General features: G+C 38.9%; 1 protein-coding gene across 1 annotated transcript in view; it reads right to left on the minus strand.

Moving 5' to 3' along the window:
* Nucleotides 1-2126: 2126 nt before the first annotated feature.
* Nucleotides 2127-15005, minus strand: part of Sb (Stubble) — a 124552-nt gene continuing 111673 nt past the window's right edge. Inside the window, exons 6-11 of the mRNA XM_067786292.1 lie at nucleotides 13292-13725; nucleotides 7675-8443; nucleotides 4527-4713; nucleotides 2663-2960; nucleotides 2433-2582; nucleotides 2127-2351 (exon numbers count right to left, since the gene is read on the minus strand). Of these exons, the coding sequence (XP_067642393.1) occupies nucleotides 2217-2351; nucleotides 2433-2582; nucleotides 2663-2960; nucleotides 4527-4713; nucleotides 7675-8443; nucleotides 13292-13725 (1973 nt within the window). The 3' untranslated portion in view covers nucleotides 2127-2216. The remainder of the gene's footprint in view (nucleotides 2352-2432; nucleotides 2583-2662; nucleotides 2961-4526; nucleotides 4714-7674; nucleotides 8444-13291; nucleotides 13726-15005) is intronic.

Genomic DNA, 15005 nt, shown 5'->3' on the forward strand with positions numbered 1-15005 from the left:
TCTATTCTAATTTAAAAATTTTTTCAATTAAGAAAAAATTTATCATAACAATAATAATGATAAAAAATTATTGTTAGGCCTTGAGCTCGATTCGAACCCGCGATCTTAAAATCAGTAGGCCGATATAACAACAAAAATTGTTAATACATCCCAGAGCACGGGGAAAAAAGTGTCAATAAAATATGACACTATGGCAGCATTGCCAACAAACAAGTCCAATTTTCACAGCCATTCTGCAACAGATGTCGCAGTGTTGTGAATATCAATTGGCACGAAACAGAATAGAAGTAGGATTAATGAAGACAAACAAAAAACCGCTGTGATGGCTGAATGGTTATAGCAGCGGCGCCTAAACGTTGCCGATGAAGGAATTTAGCAGTTCCCGAAATGGATCTATACAACGAGCTTTGGCAGTTGTCTAAAATTTTTTCTTTCTTCTATTCTAATTTAAAAATTTTTTCAATTAAGAAAAAATTTATCATAACAATAATAATGATAAAAAATTATTGTTAGGCCTTGAGCTCGATTCGAACCCGCGATCTTAAGTGCATATTTGTATAATTTTCTATCGTAAAACCGTAGAACGTCTACCAATTGAAACATATTTTTTTTTCGAAATTTTTTAATTGCTTCTTTGGGCAAGGTTAGTCACATATTACTTAATTGATTTATTTATTTAATTACTAAACTAATTATTGTACGCATATTTCGATTTAATTTTTCAAAAATATAATAATTTAGAACTAGATTAAATTTTGACTTTTCACTAATTCATTATAAACTATGATATAACACATGATAATATAATTACTTTATTACACTATGGTATAATATACAAACATACATACAATAGATAAGATATAACACAAAATTAGGGACGATCGCTTAGTCCGTGAAAACACGCAAGAAAGGGCAAAAACAGTTTCTGGTGAGGTCGCGTCGAAGCTCGGGTAGTTATTATTTAAATAAATAGATAACATTTTAAGTGAAAAAAAAATAAAAAATAAGTAACAATGATTTTTATAGTGAAGCTCATTATCGTTAAGGTTAATGAACTAATCCGATTCTAGAGAAGGACAAAAACAATTAAATATATTGTGGGGCAATTGAACATTGAACATGAGGATGATGCCTAACAATCAAATGAATGATTGCTTTCTGTCTCACTCATTCGAAGGGTAGTAAAACGGCCAAAGTTAGAGCATACAAATGTTGGTTCCTACTGAAGACGATTAAGGCATGTCGCCAAGGGGTCAAAGTTCAAAATTTCGAAAAGGAGGCTTAAAAGTTTTAAGTTACTTTCTTCTAATACCAAAATCGAAGATAGCACTTATAAGTTTTAGTACAGCTTACAGTTGGTTAAGTTGTATCCTTACAGATAATTCGGAACTTTAACCCCTATGTAGCGTATCCAATTGAAACAAAAACTCTTTTGTTATATAGTTGGCCGTTGTATTACTATTTGAAAGGAAGAAGCTGAAAACAATAGTTCATTTTATTTATATAATGTAACATTAAAATGAACATTTAATTTGTTCTACACAAAAAATATTTCTTATATTTAATTGATATTTTAATTTTAATTTTAATTAGAAAGAACAAACTTAAAAAAAATTTGCGCTAAGAAAAATTTAATTTTTAATTTTACTTAAGATATAAATTTTTAATTAATTTTTATGCATATTAAATTCATCTGCGTTGTCTAACTTAAAACTAAATATTTAATTTTTTAATTGCGTCTAACTACCGTCACAAATATAAATCACATAATTTATATTAATTAAATATTATTAACAAATATATATTAATTATAAATATTTTTTAAATAAATAATAAACAAAAATTATAAAATTTAAAGTAAAATATATAAAAAAAAAATAATAAAAAAATATGAAAAACAAAATAAAAATAAAAAAGGCGTATGACGCAAAATAATTATTAAAACATAAATCATAAATTAAAATATAAATAAAAAATATAAATAAGTTTTATAAAAAATATTTTTCAATAAAAACTTCGAAATATGTACAGTTTTTTATTCTAGAAACAAAATAAAATATGTTTAAAAATAATAAAAATTTAGTTCACAGATAAAAAAAGATATTAAATTATATTTAGTGTTTAAAAAAAATTAAAATTTATAAATATTTACAGTTTTTTGCTTCATTAAACGCAAAAATTGCATGCCGGCCTTGTCAAATTATTTAAGCCGCCTATCACGTCACATTTTCCATAATCCAAGGCACAAAACGTGAGATGCGCGTACAAACACCTGGTAAATTCGCTTCCGCACAGCCAATACCCCAAGATATAATACCAGCCAAGAAGAAGCGACCATCATGAGACTTAACCTAAAATAAGATAAATATAAAGTTGTTAATAACATTTTCTTCCTAAATGAGATCTAGTTTGCTCTTGAAAAAAACACCCACCTGCAATGGTCCACCCGAATCACCTTGACACGAATCATGTCCGCCATTCTCATAACCTGCACACACAAAAATCTCCGGTATGGACTCCTGACGTCCGGCGCGCGCAAACATTGACTCACAAATGCCGTTACTTACAATTGGTACAGACACCTGATTTTCGAAAATAAAGACAAGAGAAAATTATATATGTATATATTTCTGCATTTTTATGATCTTCACGGAAAGCTTACCTCTTGCAGTACCGACGCTAGCGTACCACCCTCGCTGAGACGTCCCCAACCCGTTACAGTGGCGTTCATACCAATTAGTAAACTTTCTGTTTGTGGCAAGCAAATCGGACTGACGTGTGGCGCAAATTCAATTGGTTGATCCAATTTCACCAAAGCCAAGTCATATTCGTAAGTGAAGAAATTATATTTGGGATGCACAACCTTCTTGGCTACACCACGTTCCATGTATGCTAATTGTTCTTGTACGTGTGAAAAATCATATTCGCCTACGCGTATGCGCATTTGTGAGATCAGGAGACTGAAAGAGTAGAGAAAAAATGTTATTATTTAAGTTTCGGTTTCTAGTTGTCATATAAACGTATATATAAATCAGGATAATAAGCCTCAGAGGAGATTTATATTTTTCTGATGAGGCCTGGCTGGTTGATACACTCGTGAAGTCGCACGATGACACTACCAATGCAGGCGGTTATTAGGAGTTTGCGAAGTCTACTGATATAGACTTCACCATGGCTCGAGATATGGTCAGTTGTGGTACTAAGTTTAGATATAACTAGACATACCAAGCTAAATTTCTCTCTTCTGCTAAAAAAATATAAAACGAAATCCAAACCGTCGTTATCGACGGCAGGAAAAACACAGATTTCACAGATCCAATTACCTTGTGGAAGCATAGTAACGCACACGCGAAGAAAGTGCACGCAGCGACATAATCAAAGTTTGCCGCCGAGAAGCTGCCCACTGAGAACCATATTCCACCTGATAATGTAGCCGAGCAGTGGATTCACAATTCTCACTTACAACATACTGATGCTGCAGACTCCAGAGCGGCTAAAGAATAACAACTGGTAGGATTCAGAATATAGGGTTGCTTCGAAAAAAAGAACGCTGTCACGCGAGAAAGGATGAGCGAAGCCTATTTAGAAAAAATAAAGATTAGGTCGAGCAGCGTGAATGCAAAGACTTCAGATGCCAGCTGTTAAAAACACTGCCCGAAAATTCTAATGGAAAACTTGGCTTAAGATATGCAAATTTACCGCATGGCGAAGTCCCACGGTCAGTAAATTATTATGCCGACTTACGCGTGAACCTTGTCCCCAGTGTCGAATATATAAGTTTTACTTATTTGGAATCATTTCCAACATCCGCAACGTATTTCCTGCATTTAATGTGCCCGCACATGACACCAGCCATATTTCCGATTGTAATGTGAAACCAATAAATCATACACCAACGTCCTGTTGAAACTGTAAGTTTAGTTGGTCTTCCGTAAAAGAAATTCGATGCTAATTCGAATCATGAAGTTCCGAGAGAAAATGGAATGGGCCTTGGAGAACCGAGTAACAAAAAGCTGAAAGAGCTGGTAACGGCATCTTATGCTTATGAAAAGAGACTCTCCGGACCAGAAAGTATTCCTTTTGATACCGGTATTTTGAAGCTGAGGAGTGGTGTGATCATCTGTGAGATGAAGTAGGACTTAATCTTCCATGGAGCTCCCAATCAGCACTCCCAATCAGCATTACTTGAAGCTAAACTGGGGCGACTACGCAGTGCCAAATTCACCTAGACTGTTAAGCGCCGGTTAATGGGATCATGGAAAACGATAACTTAGGAAGCAAGTTTTCTTCGACTTTCAGGTAAGTCGTTCGAAGGATTTCAAAGGAGCCTAATTTAAATTAAATTTATCAGATAATTTATAAACATAGTTAGGCACAGTGCACCAATTTTTTAATTTTTCTCAATTAAAATTGAAAGTTAAGTAATATTGACCACATCTCAAATTTTTCTTTATATATAGTCAATTTCTGTTAGTGCAATATGCCCAACTATGGCAATAAAAATTATTGTTCATTTAATTACTTACTCATCAACACAGTGACCCGCCGTAGCGATCCAATTTTCATTGATTAATGCGCCACCACAACGATGCGTACTTGAGAAACCGAAAAATGTTGTACGACGCACCGAAACTTGCCACGGCCAGCGACCAAAAGCTGCACTCTTTCCACCGACAATACGCGTCTCTGGAGCTAAAAGCGGCATACCACATTCTGTAAATGAAAATTTTTCATGAAAGAAGGCAAAAGACAAAGAAGAAAATGAAGCTAGTAATACAGAGTCCCGAAATAGTTTCGTGCTAAGCCTGATTGAGCTTTTAAGCCATTTGAGAATTCCATCTCTTACGACAGCCAAATAAAAAGAGCAGTTATATTTCTGTTTTTTGGAACCATATTTGTGACTCATGACAAAACTGTTGGGAAGGATGGAATGTTTCAAACAGTTAGCCAGGATATACTATTATTATTATTAATTTTAAAAAGGAGGACGGGGTACCATGGCCCAGGAAACAGTACCATTTTATTTATTTTTTAGCCGTAATTGTAGCTCAGTAACGCCCTCACGATTGTGTGGATTTCGATGAAATTTATAAAATAGTTAGCTAATAGCCTGGAAAGATTGACTGGTTAAAATTTAATGAAATGAGGGACCGTGTTACATGCCCTATGAATCGCCAGGGAACAGTTACTTTTCAGCCGTAATTATGCCCCAATCACATTAGAACAGCTGAACGGATTTTGATGAATTTTGCCAAACAGTTATCCAACAGACAGAGAAGAATCTTCTGGAATTTCATAAAAACGCGGAATGGTGCATTCCAAGAAATATTTTAGTTTCTTTTTAAATACTTATTTTGCAAATGCTATTGTTTTGTTATCGAAGAGCTATCGGTTTGTAGATGGAGTTTTACCTATTCGTTATCGACAAGTTATCGGTTTCTAATCAGCATGTTATCGGCTCGGTTCCGACGAATTATTGATGTCTTTCTCATATATAGCAAATGCCGAAAATAGTTTATCAAGTCAATAAGTCATTGATAAAACCCGATGACTCGACACACACAAATTAATCGGTCTGATAGCTCAATGATAGTGTCGCTTGCGATAACAAATGGATAACACGCCGATATCAAGTTTAACCGATACTGAGTTGATAAAGCTCTTCTCAAAGATTCTCCAAATGGCCCTAAACTATTGCCGATATGGATCCGATAAATGTCTCAAAGCATCATTACGAAAATGTTTCCTATTTGATAAAGAATGATACCAAAGTCATGCCGAATATATTCCAAACTGATCCCATAGGATGGACAACATTTTAAAGGTACCGTATACGAGTCCCGACGCAGACCAAAAAAAAAAGTGCCAAAACCCTTTTGAGGATAGCCAAAAACTCGTGAAGCAATAGTCTGTTCATTTTCCAGGAATAATCTCGTAAATTTTCTTAATCTTGCAAGATCTCAAGGCAGCAGTTAAGCTGGGTGCTAGAAAACTGCTATGTATTTGCCAAGAGTACGAAGTTATTCTATAATATATGTCCTGGTTGGGGTGCTACCGTTTGGTTGTCAGACAAATTCTGAAACACTATTGACACACTCAGTCTATGTGGGGTCTTTATTGACCAGCCAGTTCTTTCAAACGTACAATTTTACATATTTCTGCAATATTTTTTCATATATTTTGAATGAATTTTACATATTCAATTTGCAAAGAAGTCCGAGCTCTGGATATGAAGCATTTTGGTCTTATAAATAAAAAAATACAATGCAACGGCGGGACAAGACCCTTTTATGGCAGAAACACACTCGGAGTGTGATCCAAAGCCTTGTCGAAGGGCGACTCCGCTTGGAAAAATTAAATTTGTTCTGCCGCGTCTTGAACCCAGGGCCTTTGGTGTGGTGGGCAAACAGTGAAGGCTTACTATTTTTTTTTTTAAAGCGGGCAGTGCCATACGTCCCACTTCCCGCCTTGGGCTTCCGACCATAAAAAGGACCCGTATCGTGTGTTACGATCGGTGATCGAAAATTGCTTTTGAAATCACAATAGCTCCAAGATGGTGAATCGGAGTAATAACATACATATGTGAGAGGGGGACAATTTGTACTCATAATATCCAGGCCCGGTTTTTGCTTATACATAAATTTGAGTATTTTTGAACCCAACCAATGATATTTGGTTGTTTTCTCACATAGAACGAAATCTAAATGAGCAACAGCATCCTTTTCTAGATCATTTCGGGACCATTTTTTTTTGCTACTTTGGGGTAATTTTTGTACTGCTTCGGGATAGCTCCAAGATCATATCGCAAGGATCATTTTAGAAACATTTCAGGAATGTTTCCGGATCAATTCGGGATAAAAATAAAAATAAATGTAAAGCGCGATAACCTCCGAAGAGATCTAAGGCCGAGCTTCTCTTCCAATTTGCGTCGTGCTCCTCTTGATTTTCCCTACAAATTGGCCGGACGGGACCTACATGTTTTATGCCGACTCCGAACGGCATCTGCAAGGCAGATGAGTTTTCACTGAGAGCTTTTCATGGCAGAAATACACTCGGAGCGCTTGCCAAAAACTGCCGAGGGGCGACCCCGCTTAGAAAAATTTTCTTCTAATTGATAAACCTTATGTCTAAAATTTTGATGTTGCTTTGCCCGGGGTGTGAACCCAGGGCATACGGTGTGGTAGGCGGAGAACGCTACCATCACAACACGGTGGCCGTCAATTCGGGATAGTTTCAGGATTTTTCGGGACCATGTTGGGGACATTTTGAGACTATTTTATGGACTTTTTAGGTTTATATTGAGATCATCTCAGGGCTATCTATTGGGATTTGGTTGCGATATCATTTTGTGTATCTTTTTTGTTTTGGGACTGTTTCCTCGTTCGTTTTAAGGAAAATATTACTGAGAGCAGTTTCTTTGTGAATCGTTGCAAATCCTAATAATAATTGGTAAGTGGGTGTGATATATGTAGGTCCAAACAATTGTTGTTTTCTTTCCTTCATGCGGACGGAGATTCGATTAAAGGCTAGTCTTAAATAGCCAGCGAGCTGCGATCGCTCGTGAAAATGTCACAGCGCTTGATAAATGGATCACGGATGGGTCAGCAATAAAATTTACGAAATTACAACAAAAACCAAAAATATAAATCAATTTTAATTATAAAATTTACTTACCGCTACGAGCTGCTGTGATGACTTTTATAGCGGTACGATTAATCGGCGTCAAACTATCAGAGATCTCATTCGATTCGATTGTCGTAAGATTTTGTGGCGACAATGTATGGTGTTGTTGTGATAGCTGCGGATATGGATAATGACCAAAGGTGGGTGCATACTGTGACGTTGTCTCAAACATGGATGAAGGAGATGATGAACTAGACGGTGCTGATGAAAATGTGGATAAATTGGTTGAAGTTGATGATGATGACGATGATGAAGTTGGATGCGTGTGCGCTGTGGAGACATGCGTTGGTCTCATAGGCATTAGGGAGGAGGTAGTTTGTGTTGTTGATGTTGATGATGCAGTAGAGCTTGAAGACGAAGACGGTGACGACGTCGCAGATGTGGCTGTTGAACTTGGTCTATACTTATGCGTTGTTATTGTTGTTATTGGTTTTCGTGTGCTCCAATGCTGCGCACTACTGCTGCTGCTGCTGCTGCCGCTGGGCAAACCACTTTCGCTAATGACCCAATTGGGCGTGGTTGGGCGCGTGTAAGGATGCCCTGTCGTTGTTTTTGCTGGCGTACTTGAATTTATTTGCATTGTTGTTGTTGTTGTTGTGCCTGTTGATATCATCGTCGTCATCCCTGTAGTTGTTGATGTACTGCCAGCATCGATGGTGTTTGCAGGCACTTTTGTTGGTGGTTTCGCATAAGCAGACGGTGGTTGGTAATGTTGTTGGTGCTGGTGCTGGTAGTGATTGTGATGGTGATGTTGGTGATTCTGTAAAATTTATTTAAATTATGAGATTGATATTAGTCAGCGTTATTTATGTCTAGCCGGTGCTCATGTCAGTGGCGATTATTCATATGCAAGAAATGAATTTTTCATTTTAATGCACAACAAACATGACGGACGTCCATGCACAGTCAGCATTACAGCGAAATTAAGCAGAGATTAGGTAGGTAATTTTGTGTTTTCTTCAATTTACTTTAGCAGTAAACGGCACAGAAGAAAATGGGACTTTCATGCACTTGAGGTCGTACACATTAGAAAAGCTGAAGGGGTGGCAACAGGACGCCGGTGGAATGGAATAATACCTTAAAACTAAAATAAATCTAAGAGTATGCGAAAGAGGTCCCTGCACTCAAGCTGGCATCTTACGCACTTACTTAGCGAGGCTAATAAACGGCGAGAGTCATCCCTGATATAGAAGGAGCTTTTAACCTATAAGTCAAATCTGGACGAAAGATATTATATATTGTGACGAATATTAGTATCACTAAGCGCTACTACCATCACTAAGCCGATACTAAGCAGCCACTCGTATGTACGTAAACAAATCACTCATCATCTACACAGGCAACGGAGAGATACTCATAAACACATATAATCATCAGCCGAAGTAGTACTCACATATGCACACGCATATGGCTATGCGAGAGACTATAAACTACAAATACACACGCATATAGCTGGTAACCAAGAGAAGATTCTAGAAGGAGAAACGTCTAGACATTTGGATACGCGGACAAGGCAACAGAGAGTATGAAAGCAGAGCAAGCTGAGTAGTCAGTAATCAGTTATGATTTAAGCCTGCTATTGGTTGTGAAGTATAAGTGTTATTGTGAAGTATTTTCAAAGCAGTTTAAAAAAGACCGTTTGGTTTATTCAATATTGAAGTAATTTATTCAACAATTTAGCGATTCGAACGTTAGCAGAAAGTTTCAAATAAGCGGAATTTCACTAAATTCGTTACAATATTATTAGGCCATAACAATAAGCTCCCTTTAAGTTGAAGGGAGCCCAGCTTAAGCCCACCATTGACAAAAAACCAAGTGGAGTAGACAGATCTACAGCGAATAAGTGCATAAATAAGAGATCCCCCCAGCGGGTTAGGGGATCAGAATATACCCGCGAGAGGTATGCCTGTCGTAAGAGGTGACTAAAATACTAGATTCAAGGGGCTGTGTAGAGCAACCCTTCAGGTTGCCAGCGTAATATATAGCTTCTCCAAACCCAATTGTCAACCTCACCTATCCGCGGCGAATCCTGTTTCACTAACAGACGAGGCTCTGGCGACCCCAAGCTCATGGAACTTGGGGTGGGGGGGGGGGGAGAGGGAATGGCCTGAAGGTTTAATGTGGCCACATAAATCGTTCCGAGATGGTCGGGCTAGCACCTTAATGGTACTGTGGTATCGGAGCGTACCGGATCTGTATCCGGCAAAGGACCATCACATCGATAACACTCCCCAAAGCCTTCGGTGAGCAACCTAATCGCTACAACAACAACAACAACATAAATAAGAGATAATCATTAAGCCCTACATACTGCACTAGCTGTTACGTGATCTTCTGAGTGTCTCGATCTGTTGGTCTGCCTATGACAAATAAACATGCCTACGAAAGTTAGACAAGGTACGACTATCCCCAGTTATACTAACACTAGGAGCTCCCTTATCTCTCAGTGCGAAATCTCTTGAAGTCATATACTCTTGAAGTCATAATAAATCTTATCTCGGTCGAAAATTTGTCCCAGCTAGAGCCTAAGACACTGATCCCGTATTTGAAAAAAAAAAAATAATAAATAGTAAAAATACTAAACGAACGAAAAAACGTTTAAAAACGGAACCCAGTTTTCCTTGCTGTTTGCATCTAAGGATGGTTATCAAATATCAAAGTGATTCAATGATTAGTTTCCGTGAACGTTTGGCGCATTATAATCTACTCTAAAAGCCACGTTGCGATTAAAGCTCTACCGAAAAACACTATCTCCTCCTGGCTAACTGGTGAAACGATCTACGCTAAGAAGAACGAATGCGGAATAGATACCCGGTCAAAGGAGGATACTTACCAACTGAGTCGTGGCAGCTAGTAAGTAACAGAAGGGATCTACCAGAGACCAATCAATTTACACCTTACTTGTGTCACTCGCTAATGGATGATATATAGGACTCGTCGCAAACATTTTCAGCTGATGCTGTTGGTATGACAATGAAATAGAGGGCGTCGAACCATTCATTAGCCGCTTTCCCAGAGATAGAAGACCACAGCCCTTACCTGTGGTATCGCAGAGGTTTATATATTCCTTTCGCGATATAGTCACAATTTATCAGCAACTGGATGACAGTTTAAGTAAGAAGGCTGCCGAAAGATTAAAAGCCTCGTTAACAATCCCGTTCCACTGTATTCATTGCAATTAATTTGTTTATATGAGAAGTTCTACAGGTTTAACATCCTTGAGTTCCGCCAGGCCGTCGAGAAATGGTTCTCCAAGAAACTTTTTTCCACTTTCATTCTATGATGTACTGGATAGTCGCACATTTGGTGTCTCACCGTTTGCTCCGAATAAGGCTGTTCCTACTTATGACCACAGTCGGACTAGGTTTAGTTAGGTTATAGTGGTTGCCACACAACAATGTAGAGGGGCGGCTACCCGAAATGAACTGCCCTCCTCTTCACCCCTACAGCTTCGAAATAAATCATTCGTTGGGACTCCCAGGCGTTTGCCGTATATTTTAATCAATAAATACAGGGGCAAAGCTTGTATAACACTACATATGGGTTCCAGTGTCCGATTGGCATTAGCTTTCTTGCTGAAACCAAACACAAGACAATCTTTGCATTTAGCTTGCAAAATAGAAAGGCTACTCAGCTGGTTTCACTTGGTCTGTGCAGCTGGTTTCCTTTCTAGTTCGTCGACAGCAGAGCTTCCAGGTACTATACTGCTGTGACACACGGGGATATAATTTCGTGAAGCGACTGTTAGCAATATATTGTGCTGCTTTCTCGAAAGTATTGCTGCCCTGGAAGGTTTTGGTTGTTGCTCGAATGTTTGATTTTTAGATAGCAGTCAGCGGATTATCAGTCTCCTTTATGGATACTGATTCCACTTGAAAGACACCACGATGCCTCGACATCCCTTTAGTAAAGAAGAGTGAAAAATCGTCTGCCCTCTAAATATACAATCCCAATATTCCGTATCATGACAATCATTGAAAAGTTTCTTGGTCTCGAGCAGCGGCTGTTAAAAGTCTCAGACCGACCGTATTGATGAGTTTTCGCATTCTTTAAGAGGTTCTTCTGTTTCTACTGATAGGAATGGGGGTAGTAAACGAGCTTCTGGTAGAGCTATAAGTTACTGTCTGCCCAATTGTTGCTTTCGCTGATGACTATCCTGGTAAGAGGTAAATTTCTAGACACCCTGCGCTTTGTTTTGCAGGGCTGTCTGTGCACGGTGACCTAAACACGGTGGGCTGAGTCAGGTGGACTAACAGCCAACTCTGGCAAAGCGAAAGTAAGTAAGTTTTGGGAAAGACCTTAAGATCTCCCATGGGGGCACAACTGAACTGTATGTAGGTGGCTATAGGGAATTCAGAATTCCTCAGACCTCCATAGGTTAGATCCTGTATAGATGGGCCTCAAGTCAGATAAGCAAACACTGGACAGACACTACTGCTTATAGGGTAGCGCGATCCTTTTTGCCGGAATTATTAGATGCTCTCAGTCTCATATATAAATGGTGGTTGAGGTTTTGACGGGACACTGCCCAATGAGAGCCAACGCGGTGCGTCTTAACTTATTCCTGCTGCAACTGTAAGAAGGATGATGAGTTGGAATCATTGAGCTGCTTCAAACATTACTATGCAGATTTTGTAAGAACTGCGCTAAAGCTTTTCGGCCTCTGCACAACTGGATCTTCGAAAGATGTATGCAGTTCTCATTCGACGTTCTCTAAGCAGCTAAAGCCTACGTGACTTACATATATTATGTGGACCTCTGAGAAATTTTTAAATTTCCAGGTGCATTTACTAGTGAGAAGAAGAATATGCCTTAACGGCCCACCAATTCATTCTCCTCCTATTATTTTCCAGCTACCTAGGGCACACTTCAGCGCTATCATGAGCAGGTCATGAGATGAAACTATGCTTGTGGTAGAAAAAATTACGTTGGCATTCCGATTGTGGATTAGCTGACCAAAACAATAGTCGTAGCGCAACGCCAGCTTCTCTACCCATTTATTTACATTCCAATGTCCGGTTAGCGTGGATGGACATCGGCTTAAATCTGACATAAGCCTTACTGTCAATAGGGATTAGGGCTTTATGATGTCGTAAAGAGTCTAGATAGTACACAAACATTGTAAACCACACATTGCACACACCGCACACATATACTGGTTGATGTGAAGACGCCGTCACAGCACTTTTGAGTTACTGATACACTTTAGCTGATCAATCGTCCAAACTACTTACAAAAAAAACAAGCGTAGACTCATAGATTAGTGCGCTGAACCATACCCAAACGACGGGTAATCTTTCATCAGACATTTTCAAACAATAAAATGACGCTCAAGGCTAAGCTCAAACATTCGCACATTGGGTATGTACATTTTTATAGTTGCGAGCTCCAAAAGTTCGTATGTTTTTTTTGTTTGTCATAGCTGTGAGGTAATCCGTTCACATGGTCATATGGTCAAAAAGTCTATAAGTATCACCGTCAATTTATCCGTTTGCCTGAGTTAATATTTTGAGTAAATGACCTCGACAAATGTTTTTGCAGTACATACAGACATCCCTTTTGCAACTACTGGACATTGTGTGAAAGACATATGTAAATAGGTACATACCTGTTGTTGTTGTTGCTGCAAAGTAGATGAGTCGTCGGTGGAAGCTGAGGAATATGATGAGTCGAATGTTGGTTTTGGACGTGTTAAGGATAGAGCCGATATTGGCGTCGTCGGCGCTATGTTCGTTGTTGTTGATGATGACGGAAAGAACGGTGGTTTCGCGGTTCCTGCTTGAGTTGATGTCGATGGTAGCGGCGCTGGCCTTCGCGTTGTAAAGACAATACCTGAAGATGTTTGCTGTTGGAAGCTGCTAGTCAAATGTTGTTGTGATAAGATGGGCTTTTTTGTAGGTTTTGGCGGCTTGGAGGGGCGCATTGTAGTCGGTTTCTCCCAACTGGGCGGCCGTGGTTTGGTAATAAAATTTGGTTCAGTCGTCATATGCCAGTAGTGTTGTTGCGTTGCTGCGGTCAATTGAGGTGATGTATGCCAGAGATCTGCAAAAAGCAAAAAATAAAAAGTAACTTAAACAAGGTAAATATTTGGACAGATATGCTGAATAAGAAGTACCCATATTGGTGATGTTTATTTTCTATGGCCTCGTCAGTTAAAGATTAATTGGGTATTGGGTTGGAAACTGAGTTTTTTTTAACGTAGACAGAGGTCACAGAAATTTTCAAGAAAAGGTAAGGTTATGCAAGGTTGAGTGGAAGTCACCTCGGCAAAGAAGCTCATTTGGGCATAATAAAGTTTGGTACGTAAGCTGTAGCCACTTGGACTAGATTGGAATCAGACCCATCTCAACCCTACAAAAATTTTCTGGAAATACAAATGAGCCGAAACCCAACTTATTAGCGTAGTTCTGAGTGCGCAGTATATTACACCTTACCGCATGTACTCTAATTGGACAGCGTTAAAATAAAACCTCAATACCTATTGATAGATGAGCCTGGCTGAATTCAATTCTGCAAATTGTTTGTTATCTACTTTTGACCAGAAGGGTCACACTACCTATAGAGAAGTAGTGTTCTCCCATGTCAGATAAGATTACTTGAGGCCCATCTATAGCGGAGAACACAAGAGTCAACCAGATGATATTAATATTAAAATAATTCGACTAGGCAAGCGAAGACAGGCATTCTGAGACCACCCTCGCTCGCACCACAGCTGAACTCGGGGATTTAACAGCCCCTAGGCTATTGTGGAGGATATTAAAATCTCTACCCGTGGTAGAAGTGGATAGCATCCCAGTAATCGGCTTAACTTATGACTTCCATTGAGCTTCTGATACAAAATCCCAACCATAGCTTCAACTCATTCATGAATCAGCTAACCAGCCGACAGGTCTAAATAAGTCCCTTTTTTTAGTCCTTTCGCGGGAGAGTGACACAGGGCAGCTGCTGGTACCCAACAGTCCTGCTTGAGATAAAGTCGAAGTTCGTAAGAATGCTGGAGTGCCCAAAGTGTGGAAGCATGTAGCTCATGTCACCAAGACTGATGAACGACAGAACCGGAGCCGCCTAGGTAGAAAAAATATTCAGAAGAGCTAATGCATGAGTTACAGGTATAGGTACAGAGGCAGGTACAGAGCAAAACTAAGCTTAAAGGCATGATGGAGAGGACACGGAAGAGGAGCAGATATGGGTACAGAGCAAAACTAACTTTAATGGCATGAGGGAGAGGAGAAGAAAGACGAGAGGAAAATAAAGAAAAAGTGTATAAAGGCACTAAAAATGGAGGCTGAAGATGAATGGAGGAGAAAAAGGAGGGGTTAGGG

Source organism: Eurosta solidaginis, chromosome 1, assembly GCF_040869045.1.
Source record: "Eurosta solidaginis isolate ZX-2024a chromosome 1, ASM4086904v1, whole genome shotgun sequence".
Classification (NCBI taxonomy): domain Eukaryota; kingdom Metazoa; phylum Arthropoda; class Insecta; order Diptera; family Tephritidae; genus Eurosta; species Eurosta solidaginis.